The following is an 18,007-nucleotide window of genomic DNA, read 5'->3' as shown; positions in this document are numbered from 1 at the left end:
TTTATGCCTAGCTTTCCAATCACCAGTCCGCAGTTTGTTTTCCATCGCTGTTGCAGTGTTAATTTTGGCAGCAATCTTTGATTTTGTTTTCATTTTAGTCTTGTGACTAAAATGTCATTTCATTTTAGTCTAGTTTTAGTTAGTATCTATATATATATATATATATATAATATTTTAATCATCGGCAGATTTAGTTGAAATTATTAAGGTTTGATTGCGCAGTAAAAACAGGCACAGCTTTAGCTTTTGTTGTTTAAAACAAACATTCAGTCATGACCTTCTTCATGAATCCTCCATAACTACAGCAAAATACTTCAGTGACAACTTAGAAACAGGTCACATGCTGTAAAACCATCAGCAGCGGTGTCTTAATTTATAGATTTTGTCACGTGTATCTTTGAGCGGAAGTTAAGATGACTCGTCTGCAAATGTCGCTTCAGGTTTGTTGTGTTTTTACCGCTGATAGTCGCTCCACACGGTTTGCAAACCGTCTTGTTTGTCTTGACATCAAACGTGTCCGTGTGTCTGTTCTTCTCTCGTTTCTGTCACCGTTCACGAGTACGAGTACGCCTTCTTCCAGCATCGCGGCGTTACGTTAAGTGTGTGTGTGTGTAACGTCCCTACCAGTTTTTTTAGGTAAACCTTATCTAAGATGCTCTGTATGAAGAACAGGTGGCCATATTATTTGTTATACTGTCATATGCTAGGAATAAAAGAAAAAAAATACATACAATAATAAAATACACAAAATAAAAAGATAAATTGATTTTATCTTGGTACTTAAACATGTTAAAAGTCTTTATACCACTTTAAATCTTTAAAAAGAATGATATAGTGTACTCATTCCAAAATGCTTTGGAAGCCCATTTATTTCCGTTTTTCACATTGTTTGTGACAGAATGAAAATGAGAGCATAGAATGGTGAACTAGAAAAAAATCTGTGCTGAGCATCCTCTACCCTTTTTTTGAATTTAAATCTTAAGTAATTAAAATAATTTATTCACATCAGAGTGTAACTTACCAGGAATAGTGTGTGCTTGGTGTGTGCTTATCATGTATCTAATTAGGTGTTGTATTGCAGTGTGATGCAGTATGTATTTAAACACAATAACTCAAACACTCTTCTGTTTAAATGTAAGACATTCAGCATATCTAGTGTGAAGTGTTTCCCCTAAACAGCTGCTAGATAAGCACTAGATAAGCACTATATGCTGTCATGTTTGTGGTTCAGAAAACACCTTTTGCTGCAGTCTCTTAATTCTCTGAAAGCATACATTTTATGGGAATTGGCTGTTTGACAAATGCAGAACAGACTGAAACAAATGAGGCAGAACAGTCACTATGAAAGACTGAAGAAAGGTCAATGAGGTCATTGAAAACTATTTTTAATTGGTTATCTACACAGATTTCTCAGGACCATTGTTGTTTCACATTTCAAATTATACATTGAGACCAGCACTGATACTTCAAAGTATTTTGTTACAGTCATGACTTTTAGGTGTTAATCATGGACACAGTTTCCATTTGTTCTATTTTTTCAAAAACACAATATTGCTTTAAGTTAAGCTGAAGTTTAAACTATTTTTTCTGCTTGCATGTTACACCTCATTATCAATGCAGAGACAACCATATCCATTCCAATCTCCAGAAGGTCTAAATAAACACACATCCAAATCTGATTTACAGCTCCCACACCACACATACATACAATTATAAAGACACACACAGTTGACATTGTGATTCCCCCAAATTGCAAGCTTGTCTCCATTTCATCATATTTCTTCTTCACCAACCAAGCAGTTACACTTCTACAGCCAGACAATTGACCTGTTTGTGAGATCAGGATCATAATTAACTCCAACCCTAAAAATGTGTCCCTTTACAATCCATGCTTTTCTCATGAGATGAGGTGAGGATTCCACTCGGTTTGTGTCTACATAAATCACATTTCAGAGAGTTTTTAGTCTTTGTGTGTGTGTGTGTGTTTGTGTTTCTGAGAAGCCTCAGTCAACTTAATTATCACCTAGACTCACACTATAGGTTGTACTTGAAACGCCCAGTGCTGCTGTCCAAGTCCTCTCAGATTTGATGATTTTTTAGCATACAGTATATCTTTAGAACGCTGATTCTACCACAATGAACAGATATTAAAAATAGTTTTTGTATCCAACCAGCAGACCCTGTTCAGACTGACTTCTTAGCATTCTGCAGACACCAATGAAAGTCAACCGTTAAGTCAAAGTTGAACATGTTGCCATTTAGGTGGTTTCAGAAGTGTTCCTGTTGTATGATCAGCATTTTCTCTGCTGTTATAAGATGCTCTGGGATAGTGTCTGTCAAATGAGACCAATTAATGATGGCTTGATGTGATGTTTTATCTTTTCAAGGCAAGTCTGCAGCTCTCTCTCACTGTTGTTCCCTCGCAGATAAGTATTACTTTGTTGACTTTGCCTCGATCTGCTTCACAGCCAAAGGGGCCTATTAGCTACCTATCCGAGAGTGACATGTGTAGCTATAGGCCAGTGTTAAATAATGGTCCTTCATTGTCACCTCTGCAGTTTCCGGATTAATAGTTTAATTTAATTTGGGGGGCGTCACAGGCACAACAGAGCTGTAATCTTTTAAAAGCGGACTGAAAGGCAGTTTGGGTCGTTGATGGTTTAGAGAGCCAGAACAGCTTTCTAGACCTAGATCATCTGATCATGAGTCCATTTTACCCATGAAGGTCTGCCTCGAGAGGGTGAATCTGTGTTTGGTGGAACTAATTAAGCCACATACTGTGACATATGGATAGTCGGTTATTTCCAAGACGGAAATATTGACGTCACAGTATGTTTTCCTGGTTAGATTGGGTTTATTAGACAGCTGGGCCACCACTCATGTCCAGATTTTGGGTTCAATTTTTAAATATCCTCAAAGGTTACATTTCATTAAGTTGTTTAGCGTTTTATATTTTTTGTTAAAGCATTCTCAACAGCATTTCTCTAGCCACACCTGGGCCTGATTGCTGCCACACCTGTTCTCAGTCAAGAAATCACCTAAATAGGAGCTGCCTGACAAAGTGGAGCAGACCAGAAGATCCTTAAAAGACAGACATCGTGCTGCTATCCAAGGAAATTCAGGAACAAATGAGAAACAAAGTAATGGAGATCTATCAGTCTGGACTAGGTTCTAAAGGCATTTCTAAAGCTTTGGGACTCCAGTGAACCACAGTTCACAGAGAGCCATTTTCCACAAATGGCGAAAATGTGGAACAGTGGTGACGACTCATCTAAGTGGTCACAAAAGACCCCAGAACAACATCCAAAGAACTGCAGGCCTCACCTGTGTGTGTGTCCCATTACATCGAGAGTAAAAGTAACACAGCATTTTAGGAAAGGAACATCATACCAACAGTAAAATCACTTTTCACACAGGGCCATGTAGGTTTGGATTTTTCCCCCTTTATAATATCTTGTGTTGCTCGAAGTCACTTTCAGTGCTGCTATAAACTTGTTGTATCATGACTTTCTTTTCTTTTTTTTTTAAATCCAGTCCAAATATTCATCAGTTACTACTGAACTACTGCCAGTAGCTCATATGCGTTTTATAAGTGGGGGTAAATGAGTGCTTTCAGTGTCTGACAGAGTCAGGTGTACAGCTACATTTACTTGCTAACAGCCTATTTTAGATTTTCCTCATTGAAGGTTAATGTCTTCTTAAACAGTGTATGTGAAACTGTATTAATGCTATTAGAGGTGCGGCACTCCATTCATATGTAGCTGAACAGTTTGTGTTAAAATCAACCGAAGGCAGATCATCTTCTGTCATTTGCTATTGATTTTCTGAAAATGTGAAATATACCGATGCTTTCTTTGTTTATTGTTGATGCAAATATATTATTTTTCAAGTCTGCTATCTACCACAGAGGTATGCGAGAGATGGTTGTGTTGTGATATATTTACAGCTGTCAGTCAGTAACCTCCTGAGACTCAGATAAGATAAACTCCTGAGACGTCGCATCTTACCACTTGCAGTATCAAGAAGCACATACTCCAGTCATGCAAGCCATCCAATTCTATTTGATATATCCCAAGCCAATACAAGCTGTCAGTCAGCATTAAAGTCAGATTCCCATATTTACAGAAAAGTTATGCTGCTGTCATTAGGGAGCAAAGGCCAACAACTCAAGTAAACTACTCAACAGCTGTTCAAAAAAAGTCATGCAGATCTTGTTAGGAAGTTTTAAGGTGTTACTTTAACAACCATGGCTGTTGTATAGTGGAATCAGTAGATATTATTTATGCCCATCATGCAGTATACACTTCATTGTGAAACTTTGGAATGAATAATGACATTCTTCATGACAGAAAACAAGTGTAGAGAAAACTGTTTCTCTGTAAATAATAGAAACATTATTAAAAAAAAACATTGGAAGAATGCAAAGTCAGTCCCTGGAAGAAAGCGTTGCATTCAAAGGATTATAATGCCTCATTTTGTGGTTGTTTTTATGTTTGTCTCCTTTTGGTTGTTGCTTTTTGTGCGTCTGTTGCAGCTTTGTTGCCATGTTGCAGCTTTGGTGTTAAATTTTTGCTCTCTTCGTGGTAATTTTGTGTCTGTTGATATTTTGCAGCGTCTTTTTGAAATCGTGTGATTGAAATTGTAATCTATCTAATTTGTCTGTTTGTTGGGTTTTATAATTGTTCTTTCGGTCATTGTCATTTTTTAAATTTGTTGATGTATATCATTTTGTGTGTCTTTGCAGTCATGGCTGTTCATAGTCTGTAATAGTCATTTTATGGCCCTTTTTACTCTTTTTGTGTCTGTTGTTGGTCATTTTGCCCCCTCTGATGGTGGCTGTCTCTTCCCCTGAGGCTCCCTGTCTTGTTTGGCCCCAGGGTCTTGGATCTTTTTTGTAATCGTATCTTATGTTTGTACACACATGGGCACACAGACAAATTTTAACCCTTAAAACCATATTTAAACGAGAGAAGACCAGTTAAATTGGATGTGTATGTAGGATGTTTAGTTCCTTTGAAAATGGAAAGTGAAACACTTTTTTAAGAGCAGTGTAATATATGACCAAATAACCTCAGATGTACAGTATCTGTTACTACACACCTTTCCGCTAGAGAATACACTTCAGATAATGTCAAAACATTTAAGTGAAAGCCGTGAAGCTGCCTTTTCATTTCTCACCCGCTTGTTTCTTGTTCTTTGCTCAGGGTGGTTGTGCGGGGTGTTTGGTGGGGGGTGGGGTTGGTAGTCTTTGTAGTAGTCACAGCTCCAAATCTCATTTGTAATGGTTATCAACTGGTTGGGCTCTTCACAATAGCTAATGGGGAAAACAAATCTGTATTTGCCATGTTTATCATTTGATTAACCTTCATATTATCCCTCTGTGTAATTAGCCTAATTATGATGGGCTCTGCACTGACGTTCTGATAGCTCAGTGTACACTCAGGTCTCAAATGTTCAGGCCAAACGGAGCCCTGCTTATGTAAGAGGAAAACTCAGATTCCTGCAAAGTGTGGCACATTTCTGTCAATCCAGTGACATTTTGAAGCACCACCTTTCATCAAAAATGATTAAACCACCTGATAATGAATGATTGAAATAGTCTCATGTAGATCTGTGTCATAGTAGATGGGAAACAAAGAGCGCATTGCAGGTATAGAAGGCAGACAAGTAACCGTTAATGTCTGTTGCCACAACCAGCCCAACAAGTTTCTTCCCGTCTCTCTGGGGAACATTTGCTGCCCTTCCACTTATGTCACACCAGAACCAGCCACCTCTTGTCAGGTCACTGTCTGAGTGTGGACCAGATTAGTTGTGATTGAGACTCTTTTCTTTACAGAGCTTTGAGCATAGCTGCTTTGACACAACAAAAAGTTGATTTTGCCTGCTAGCCTTCTCACTCCTAGCTGTCAGTGTTGGTTTGTGTCTATGGCTGGTGCAAGGACTGACTTACAGCAGGTGTTGAAACAGGATGGATTGTTGTTGGCATTAGAGGTGAGATTGCTTCACTGTAATGCATCAAGATCTTTCCAGAGAAAACCTTTTCTTCCTACATAGTGAATTCAGACCTTTTCTGTAGAAGTGAAGACACAGGTTCAGCTTTATTGTGACAGGTTCTGTTCTTCCACTGATGAAATTTTCTTGACAAGTGATAAGCTGAGGGCCAAACCCACAAATACTGTTATTTACCCTGCTTGGCTACATCTAACCTTTGATTGATTCTACTGTAGACATAACAGAAGAAAAAGGTGTCTAAATTGAAAGTTCATTAAAAAGAAATATAAGGGTAATAGAAGTAGCACCATCAGTAATAAAATGCCAGTCTTTGCTCTTGTGCTTGTGTTTTAGATAATCTTGTCATGTAGCTGTAGTGTTTGCAGTGGCTATGTTTCAGAACATGATGTTTAACTTGCCCAGTCCTCTGATGCCCTGACAGTGGTATTGCGCTTCCACTATAAAATTTTTAACAGTTGAAAGAGGTCCAAAAGGGCTTTTTGCTTTTATTAATATGTCAGCACATGGCATGGTGTCAGAATTGCGGTACCTTCAAATATTTACCCTTGTACACAAAACATTTCGAGATCCGTAATGACCACTTGAACTCTTTTGCTCTTCCCAGTTTCCAAACAGCAGAACGCGGGGAGTAAGCGCTTGTTTGTGTAATGTCATATTAACCTATTCAGCCATTCAACCAGCCCTATAAAGCAGAGCAAGTCCAACACTGGGAAGACTCAGCAACAACCTCTTGCAGATGGGAACCTTTAATTTTTAAAGCATTTTGATCTGCATGGCTGATCCTCTGCACGTTGCATCACGAACCATGAGTGCTAATCCCAGTCGCCTACAGCCCCTCTATTTGGTATGAAAAATCTGCCAGCCAAAGTGGATCTCCATCTTCATCTCTTTTTTGAGTGTCTTTTTGAAGTGATGTTTTGATCAGTGCCTAGTGAACCAAGAGCTGTGTAGCTTTAACCGAAGTCTACTCATGGGACAAGGTGGAAATAAGGCACAATAACTGCCCTTTAAATCTAGGTACAGTTTCTCAATTGAACTATAAGATATGCAGGATCACAGACTAATGTGTGATGCTCTTTAAGCATTTACAGTATTATAATTTCCATTAGTAATAAATGAGGTATAAACCAGGAATGACTTTGGCTTTGATTTGCTTAACACATACCTAAAATCTCCCCTGAATAACCAGCCTAACACAGAGACCTAGTGTAAGGGAGCTCTTGCTTTTCCACCAACCACATTTATTTTGCTTGGAATGATGTCCTTCAGGCCTCAGCTTCAACGGCTCCATCTCCTTGGCTTATAATATTCACAGAATATCAAAATATTTAAATCTGTTTATAGTAAAATAAAAAAGATACTTTTGTGTGAAAATGACTCCACATTAAGCTTAGAAAAAGAAGGTAACAGTAAAAATGTCCTCTCTGAAATATTACAGTTTCTCTGTGTTGTAGGACAGATGTATGTGCACACTGTACAGCAGTTGCACACACCATTCATTTCTTACTGTACCATAGTTGTCGGTCACTGTTTTACCTTGAGAGGCCGGTTAAGTCTTTCAGAGCAACCTCCCAGAAGGTTCTGTTGTCTGGTGCAAGTAATAACTTTGGTTAGTTATAAGCATCACAGATAAATTAACTTATCTTAAACGTCTCTGGCATTTTTATGGCTGCGATACTGACAAAACCAAAACTAGTTATGTTTTAATGCCTCATCCCAACCATGATTGAAAAAAAAAAAATGGAAGTGATGGTCACAATAGTCATGACTATTGTGCTAATGTGGAGTTTGGAAACCTTATACCACATATGTTAAAGTCAAGGAATGAATTATCTGTGGCCCCCGGGATGATATTTGATTAGTATTAGAACCGGCCCGCAGGCCGTAGCCGCCCGCTGGTGTTTTGCACGCACCAATACTACATTTCCCACAGTGCAAAGGTAACCTGCGAACTCACTGCAGCGCAGCAAGCGGACTTTGGCTTCATCATTCATTAGCACTCAGAGCAGATGTCAAGTTTCAGCTACTTCCTCCCCAAAAAATGGCTAAACGGAAGGTGGATGCTGAGAACAGGGGGTTTCAAGCTCGTTGGGAGGCAGAGTACATGTTCACTGAGGTAAATGGCAAACCTGTGTGTCTTCTGTGTGGAGAAAGTTTGGCTGTAATGAAAGAATACAATTTAAGAAGGCGCCATGAAACGTCTAAGAAACACACAGACAAAAACAAGAATATGGACACGGAACAAAGGCTACAGAAGAAGAATGTACAGGACGTGATTTTTCTTTGAAGGCAGTTTGTTCTTGTCTGTGTGCCTGCTGTAAAAATGTTTTCCTGATTATTCATTTAATCATTAAATAATACACTGTGTTAGGTCTTGGTTCAATAGGCTACGTGCAATCATTTCAATATGTTTTAATAAACATTGAATCAGTCCGGCCCCCGGCTTATAGCCAATTTGTTTTTTTGGCCCTCTGTGTATTTGACTTTGACATCCCTGCTTTATACTGTGAAATGGCTAGCTTTCATAAAGTAAGTGGATGATTTGTGTCAGAGTGCACGAAACAATAGATTACATTACATGGACTTCAATGGTGGCTACGGCCACGACGGCAAGCTAAGTTAAGCCTAGCTTAGACTTTTAGTATTTTCTGTGTCAGAGAGTAAAAAAAGTGCAGCCACAAAGACTTTTTGCTAGAAAGCGTGTCATGCTTTCCTCCAAAATTCTCTGAACTCTGCTATTTTCTGTCAGAATTCAGTCGTCCTCTTTGGATGCTTTTGTTTGATAGTTTCCTTTGTGGATATGAAAGATTAATGTGGCAGAAGCACCTGCAGCGGTTCCTCAATGACAGCTGTAAAAAGTGCAGTGGAACAGCTGTGAGTAGACAGGCCGACTGCTATGCCCCCATAAAGAAAACTGTTAAACACGCTGTCACAGCTTTGTGAATCATCTTGTAACTGCCCGAGCAATCACAATTGACTTTCCTTCACTGAGCCTTCAATACAGATGCGGCTCTTTTTGTTACTACAAGTGTACCCGAGACCTCTGCTGTCTGCCTCAACACAGTGTAGCCATAGGAGTGTGTGCATTTGTTTTCTTGTGGTGGGTTGACCGTTACTATTCACCTTAGTTTACACAGAGGTGATGCAAATGAACTTAAAGCATGATACAACCTTTCTCTGCAAGTTGTTATAGCACAGTTGGCATTGCAGTCGGTCTCAAATCTGCTGGGTCAGATTGTGTTCATATACATGTGGTAGAGCAGAAATTGCATTGTATAGGCTTTCTTTACTTTGAGTTCCTCCCACACCCACTGTGGGTGAGGTGGAAATTCTTAGGTCATGAATTTATTCATTGTCTGTTATAGACCCTGTCCAAAACATACCCCCAGTGCTGCATGCTGCAATCGTCTCCAGCACAGCTCAGAGGGCGGTTAATATGTAATGTTTACTTGTAGGATATTTCGCACTACTGGTTAGTGTATTTTAATTTGAGTTGCTTGAGGAAAAGGTACATGTATCTGTAAAAAGCAGCTGGAGTCTTCAAGGAGAATGTTAAATACACAAGTCAGCCACAACATTAAACTCATTGACAGGAGAGGTAGATAAGACTGTGTCAGGGAAGGAAGGTTCTCAACCATCCAGGTCCTCTGAGAGGCTGAAGTAAAGCAGGTGGACTTGTTGAGTTCTTTGAAGATGTTTTGCTGCTTCTCTAAGCAGCTTTTTGACATGGGCCCTTATTCCTTAGCCCTGGTCGCTGCTTGCTCAATGCTACATTGCAGAACAAAACCATAATATTCTGATTTATTAAAATGTAAATCTCCACTAAGAATAGAACCAAACAATGGTGGTTTGTATTTGCTATCGCTAATGTCTAGATTAGAAATCACTGAGAGATGAATTACCACAGAGATGTTTGTCTAAATCATTGTTAGCACTCAAAAAATGAAAAACTGAGCCATCCAACAAGTAAAATCACACCTTTTCCTTGAGTCACAACACACATTCACATTCTTTTTTGGAATTATTTTCTATATTTATTTTAGGTTTTTATCTCCACTTGACAGTGCAAGAGTTCAAAACAGCATTTTGTATTTTTTCAAGCAGCTTTTGACTTTTTTTAAGGGACAGAAAATGTGATCAAAACCTTTAAATATACACCATGTCGCCACATATATATTTTATTTTCATTTGAATTCCCTTCAGTATTATTTTGATGTAGTTGGATTTTCTATCTAAAATGAAGGAAACGCAATTGAAAGTCTTCTCCCCCTGCTTGCAGACCATGAATCATCCTTTACACTGAGGTCATCTGTGTGTTGGCTTGTGTCCCCAGAATGGCACATAAATGACTTGCTTTGAAGAGAGTTTATTTGCAATAACAGACAAACTGATTTCAGTGGGTTTATTGTGCACTTGAGGGCCCAGTTCTCATAAAGTGATATCCCACTGTGAATTATTTGCCAGCATCAAAGAATGCAGCCACATACTGACAAAGAATTTTTCCTTTCAGAATGTTGCATATTGAGACTTATTCACACATGCTAAGATCATTTCCCCCCCTTTCAATTTTTTATTTTATTTTGTTAGCCATTTGAGCACTGTGGAATGAAAGCATTTGCATTAAAAGGACAGGTGGGTGTGAGACAGCAGTGTAAATCATAGCATTAAGAGCACAGGGAGAGGGAACAAAAAAATCAAAAGTAAGAACCATTCAGACAGCAGGAGGAGCAGATATTGAACAGATATTAAAGGACGATGGTACGTGGGCTTTTCTGCTGTGCGGCGGAGAAAGAATGGAAACCCTGTATCAGTCAGAGTGAGGGTAATAAACAGCAAAAACATCACAACAAACACAAGCAAAAAGAAGAATGGGGAAAAGCGCGGCATATAAATAGTTCAAATATTTCAAGTGATTTCAGAATGTGATGGTGAAATACTAGATGTTTGTGTGCTCAGCCACTGCAAGTTCTGTGGTGCTGTTCTCCTCCCTGTGACTGTATAAAGGCCACACAAGTTAAATAAACTCAGTGATAGCCATCAGTTATAGGTACAAAATGCAACCCTAGTGTAACCTTTTTAATAAATCCTCTAAATCATTTTCTACCTCCAGAGAGAAAATTAAGTTAAAAAAAAAAATATATTCATAAAGTAATTAGGCTTTTTCTGCATGTCTTGTAGATCAGTGTTGTCTCTCTCCACTGATCTCATCTTATTTTTGACAGCTGCATCAACAATAAAAACTCATTGATGGTTACATCAGGATTACAGCATTTTTCAATACTTTTTCTGTTTCAAAGTCTTTTTGTTTTTAAAACCTTTTGTTGTTTTCTCCTCTCTTTGTCTCACATATCACACTTCTGATTTGTTGATCTTGTGTAGGCATAGCAGACATGGGTGAGAGCAAAGCAGAGAGTCAGAGTTCAAAGTGATTTCCTCTGCACTTGAATACAACTGTTACTTTATTAAATCGGACACATTGTTATATGTCAGAACACAGTGTGTTGTACATTACTTTTTTATTTTGCAACATAATTGTGCTGGCTTCTTTCAAAGCTGACTCAATAGCTGAAAGAAAAGGTAGACTTAAATCTCATGTGCGTGGAGACGCAGTCACCACCTTTATAAGGTAGGCTGGTGCACACAGTAGGTTGGATTTTACAGGACCTGTCAAGCTTACATTCACCTTTGACAACATAAAACTGCAATTACTGCCTTGTGATTAAATGCATCCACCAACCTGTAAAGTTGCAGTTTACATCTGTGTATGTCATGAGCAGTGTCATCACTTCATTGTTTTATACTATTAGACTTCTGAGCGAAATTGTCATCATTTTTATTATTCGAGTGCTTAATTGCTTTGTGAGGTCACTGTGACCTTTAACCTTTTACATCCAAAATCTAACCAGTTCATCTCTGAGTTGAATGCTGTGCTCTGGTGTCTTTGATTATGCACTATTTAGTATGCTAGAAAATTAACCAGTATGTCCACTGTAGTATGCTCAATGCCTCCTATGCCAGGATGTCCAAGTATATCTGGCCTCATTTTTTAGCATGCAAGCCACTGTGGTTTTCTGACTGTTCTGACCAACTATGCTTTGTGCAGAGATGAGACACAGTCATTTTGTTGTATCAAAGAGAAAAGAATACAGTGCCAGTTCAAATTTTTCCCCTAGCATTACAAGTTCATAGTTTGAGATCTAAACAAAAATGTCTGGTAAACCAATGTATAGATTGTCATGAAATGTTGTACACATTTTGTCCTCCCACTGATGCTGACATCTGTGTACAAAATGTGTACTGTTTAGGTCTCAACTGCTGTAAACCAACTCCTTTTTTTTGTTTTCCCACATTACTAGTCCCAACTATTCACCTACACATTATCCTCTTTTACTACTACTCTCCCTGTACATTGAAGTGGCTTTATAGTAAATACTTGTAATACTCACATAAAAGGAACTTCACCTTTGCCTATTCATTGAATCCATGAGGTCATATCCATGAAGTTAATTTTATTCTAATGAAGGTATTAACATCTCCCACTTGACAAGTGTAACCCCAACCCATCACATGATGTCTGTGTGGATTCACTGCACGGGGCCTCAGTTTCGTCTCTGTTTTTCAGAACAATGTGGAACCCAACAAATGGCAATGACCAGACGGGACAAGTGGCTGCCCGGATGGAGACTACTCCATCTCTGGGTAGTGCAAGCATCTCCATCTCCCAGCAGCAGTCTCCCAAGAAGTTTGCTCCTGTGGTCGCACCCAAGCCTAAATTCAACCCTTATAAACAGATGGGAGAAGGCGGCCTTTCTGACCCTGCAGGTAATAACACAGGACACAAGATGAACTTACATAAGACAGTTATTGCACATAGTCATTCAGACAGCATCAGACAATGTAAATCAAATGGCGCATAAGTCTTGGCTGCGGTGGTCTTGTCCTCCCACACATGCGTAATACCTTCTCATATTTGTAGGCTCAACAGTCTGGCGTTAGGGTATACATTCATGACAGGCATGAAAAAATGGGGAAGTATGTTTTTTTTGTACATTCAAGGTGCATTTTAAGACACTTGCTGGTAAATGAATGGGAAGCTGTGGGCTGCATGGAGGGGAGAACAGTCTGCATGTCTGTGCCGCGCACATACACGCGCACGCACACACACTGTGAACATAAGACCAGAGAGAAGCTACCGTGACCATAAATGACAACAAAACAACCGTGGAAAGTCACGTTAAAAAAAAAAAAGTGCACTTGTACAAATATAAAGCATTTATTTGTTTTTTCATTATATTTTTTTTTCCTACATTGGTTTCTTGGTAGGTGGACTACCCCCTAGAAACAATTGCTAGGAAAACACTGCAGAGGTGTTTTTGCATGCCTGATTTTGAATACACACACAGTGTAAGCACTGTGGTTTGCAGTCAGGAAGCCGTGTGTTGTCTGCTTTTTTCAGTCCCCTGGGAGCTGATGGTTTGTGTTTATGAAAGATTCGAATACTAAGTTAATATGGAATATTAGAGGCCCTGGTATTGTTGATTGTTATTAAAATGTACATTTTGGTTAAGGTTATGTTGCATTATCTGGAGGTTATCTGGAATAGTTTCTTGCTTTACATGAGACCGATATGACACACATAATTACCTTTGATGGGATCTTTTGATGGAGTCTTATTTTATAAGATATAATTAGTTTTAATATATAATAGTAAATACATTTTGGGTAAATCTTTTCATATTCAGATTGTCTGCATTTTTATTAGAGTGTAATGATGATGTAATGATTATAGCATATTATAGGATAAGATGAGTAAAGTACTAATGTATATTTTATTATTACATTTATGAAGTCTTATAAGAAAAAGAGAGACACTGTACACAGAACAGTGCATGAAATGTTCTTGAATATCTGAAACGCTCTTTATCCGCCATCTTCCAGTCTATATCATGTTATATCATAAACATTATCTAAACATCTACCCTCAAATTCCCCAGAGAGCCCTGCATTTCTAAAGCAGGGGAAACGGTTATGAAATCCAGAGCTATGAGCACACTGTCAGGCTGAAAACAGCGCTGTCTGTGGGGGTTTGTGGTTCCAGTTACAGACCATCTTGTGCTCCAGATGTTAGTTTTGTAAAAGAAAAAAAAAGTTGTTAGATGGCTGCTTTTGAGCCCACCACTGGAACATGTCTCAATTTGAGTTATAAACAGTTTGAATCAGACATTTACCTGACGTGACAAATACGCAGTACTTTACTCCTAAAAGACATAAATATAAACATTTTTTAAAAGATTACAATAAAATATTTAAATGTATGTTTCTTTTTTTCAACTCCATAACTGCTTACCTTTTTGAAATTCGTCACATATTTATATTATTGTTATATGTTATTTTTGTGGCAATGGAAAAACATTAAGAGATTCACACTTTTGTTTTTATCTAATTTACCTCATTGTAAGACCATAAATATGCCTTTATATCAGTTGAGCCTAAAACAATTTTTAGTTCTTATGATGCTCATGGAAGGCCTGTGATGAAACAACATCATGTTACCCTCAAATGTGGTATTTCCCTTCTAGACAGTAACCCCAGTCCTTCAATTTGATATTTGTTCCTTATTGCTCATATGTCTATAGCAAACATGCAGTGTATCATAATCACAAAGTCAGTGCACATAATGACAGCTGAGCAAAGTCATCAAGAGGTTTCATATTTAGGTGGTCTAGATGTCATGAGGAATGGCTAGTGACATATAGTATTTAAAGGAAGCCCATAAGGCATGGGTGTCCAAGGTCTGGCCCGCCAGATTTTATATGGCCCACAGCTTCTGTCGTAAGTCTAAACTAAGTTTCAGTTACTCAAATGAAAAAATAAAAATGTAGCTGATAATTAAATTATTCATGGAAAAAAAAATTCTTGCCAAGAATGGATTTTTACAGAAGGTGAATTGCCACATTAACCCTTTCCACCCCAAGGCCCCCCATTTTGGGGGGCTTTTGCAGCTACAACAACAACAAAAAACATAAAACACTGCACTAACCATGTAAAAATATTAATCATATTGCATATCGAATTAAACAGGAGCAACTCCACTACAAGCACATATAAGTCATATTTACACGTTTCAAACATAACTGCAACACCATGCAAATCAATTATCAATCATCAAAAATAACCTTCCAAAGGCAGACCTTCCAAAGTCAGACCTTCCAGTATCAGAGAGCTAGCAATAATAATGTGGCTAGCTCTCTGATACTTCAAGTCACACAAACAAGCAAGGTGTCATATGGAAGCTGAGGCTTTCACAATTCACACTGTTACATTACACATTTGTTTTGCTATATTATGAATATTCAGCAAATTATCAGCCAAAGAAGTAAAAAATCGCTAGTTTACCACGAGTAACAAAAAATCTGTCTTTCCTTTATATATTTGCGATGAAAAGTCATACTTGAGAGCAATAAATGCTTGGTTCAGATAGACCAACATGAGGCTCTCTCTGGGGCTCATCATGGTGGTAGAGTGAGGCATAGTCGGGCAGAGGACCTAGGCTTCTTCTCGTCTGTCTGCACTGATGCCAGATGCAGATTTGCTTGGTGATGATTTAGTGGCGGTGATTTGAGATGAGAACTCCAACTTAGTGACATCTATTAACATCTCCTCCAGTTCCTCAGTGTCTGAGCTCAGCTTGTGAGGGATATCCATAAGAGGGGGTGTGATGATGCAGACTTTTGGTGACCTTGCTGGTGTTTCTGTCAGCTTTATTTTCAGTAAGGCTGATGTTACAGAATGTGCTTGGTTGCTTTGGGTGGGGCAGAGGGATAGGAGGAGAAGGAGAAAGAGGAGGACTGATCCAGGAGCAGGTTGTCAACTCACTGATATTGACACTGCAGTGTTTTGTGTTCGTGGCGTCATGGCTTTTGGATATAAAGGTGCATGGTCCTTTAGTTATCTTTAGGTTTAGCAAATCATCTTTTGTGCCAGGTTAGGAGACACCTGCAGTGTTGCAAAGATTTTCACATGAAGTCCATGTCTCCACTATAATCCACGTGCATTCTGCGTTCATCAGGCCTTATAGGTTCAAGTCCACAAATTTTCTACCAGGCTTGTCCAAAATTATAAATTGTCTTCCTATTTATATTTAAACCGAACTAGCATCAAAACTTGTGCTATAAAGCAGCTCTTAAAATTAAACACTGCAGATGAACTTTTACCTTATCCGAACGCTTATGACTGACAGAGAGATTTTTTTTTTTATAGCCAGCTGCATTAAAGCCTTATGATTCCAAAATGGCTCTTTTTACCAACATTTAATCCAGACCTACTGCTACCGTCCTGCCATTATTCATTGTCTGGGCATTAAGAGGATTAATGAAACAATGTAAAGAGGGTGGGGACACAGTTATAGATAGTGTAATTGTTGTACTTTGTGATGTAAATGTTTTACATTTATGAGCTGTTACAACGTCAACGTTACATGACCCCTGTGACCTTTGGATCTTATCTCCTAAACTGTTGACATTCACAGTAATAATTACATAAACTGGGTAATGTGTGGAATTTTGGCATTCCTTTGAGATTATGCATAGTGCTGAATGAACCTAGAAATATTCAGAATTCAGTAATTAACAGCTGTTTTGTTAGAAAGGAATTCCCTTTTTCATTAAAACATTAATATTTTATATCAACACTTATCATTGGTTGTTTATAGGATTTTGCACATGCAAATGTGTAAAGCCATCTGCAGACATCTGCACTTGTCAGATGTCTTTATGAGCGGATTATCTGGGTCGCTCCTCTTTTATTTATTTAATATCTTTTATATCAAATGTGGGGATGGTCTGATGTAAAAATTGAGGATTAGCATAAAAATTAGGGACAAGTCAATTTGGCACAGTGCCTTGCTGTCCCCTTTGTCTAGCAGGGGCCAGTATTGGGGCTGAAATGAGCACTCTGAGACTGTGTTTATTGTGCGGTGCAGATGGGGTGGTGCACAGTGAGTGAGGTCGGCCGTCAGATTTTTTTTTTTCTTATTGGGAGAACTTGTTATGAATAAACCCCCAGCAGGAGGAAGTGAAACAGACTCAGACAGTGACCCTTTACTCGGAATTTCTTACAACAGATTTTAGGGTTTACGTTGATGCCACATGTACTGCAGTATAGCCAGGTCAGACATGATTGTTTTTACTTGTAGAGCAGCCTGTGCTCCACTTTTTTTTATGCAGACTCTTAGTTGCGACACTGGAAATAAACTATGATTAGTTTTTGCTAGTTATAAAGTGGACTGTCATCATTGTGGTGTTTGTGTAGATTACAATGCAACATCCTGTAGGATGGTAGATGAGTAGATGAATAACTGCACAAGATAATGCAATCCAGTGCAACAGACCTGCAACAAAATGACCCCATTGAAGCATGTTAGGCTCTATTTTGTTTAAACTGAATTAACAAAAGTGTCATTTAAAATATCTATTTCATCAAAAAGCCTCCTTTGAAACCTTGATCAAATTTGTATTTAATCTCACAGGAATGCATCCTGAAATGCATATTTCGCACACATGTTGCAGGATTCCTGTGTATCCGCACATACTAATGACAAGTTAATGTCTACTCTGTGCTCTGATACTTCTCAGTTTCGCTGTAAACTGGAACAGGGTGTTAAGTGCGACGTCGAGGACAGAGGTCATATTCTTGAAACACACCAGAGATTCACTTTCAGCTGACTCTCAGTGATGTCATTTGTCTATCGGCATTTAATCATCAAATGCACACTGAGCTGTGTTAGAGATAGACATCCTTTGAGTCTTGAGGGTCTTTGTTTTTGTGTCATGATTCATCGCTTCGTTGAAGAGGCAAAGGGATTTGATTCCTGTATGTAATGAATGTAAACATTTATACGATGTGAAATGACTCACTCTGAGATGAGTCACCATCAGCAGGTTCATTCAGAATATTTTGATATCTGATTAAAATCTATAACCTTCTCTAGTGTAAA

The 18,007-nt window shown here is 38.5% G+C and overlaps 1 protein-coding gene across 5 annotated transcripts in view; it reads left to right on the top strand.

Annotated features, from left to right (window-relative positions):
• lpp (LIM domain containing preferred translocation partner in lipoma) overlaps nt 1–18,007 on the top strand; it is a 125,854-nt gene that overhangs the window by 24,456 nt on the left and 83,391 nt on the right. For all 5 annotated transcript variants that reach the window (XM_028402917.1, XM_028402918.1, XM_028402921.1 and 2 more), the window contains one exon: nt 12,635–12,834. In XM_028402917.1, the coding sequence (XP_028258718.1) occupies nt 12,635–12,834 (200 nt within the window). The remainder of the gene's footprint in view (nt 1–12,634; nt 12,835–18,007) is intronic.

Source organism: Parambassis ranga, chromosome 4, assembly GCF_900634625.1.
Source record: "Parambassis ranga chromosome 4, fParRan2.1, whole genome shotgun sequence".
In the NCBI taxonomy this organism is placed as follows: Eukaryota; Metazoa; Chordata; class Actinopteri; family Ambassidae; genus Parambassis; species Parambassis ranga.
Note: the sequence above shows the minus strand (reverse complement) of the source record. Positions and strands in the feature narration are given on the sequence as shown.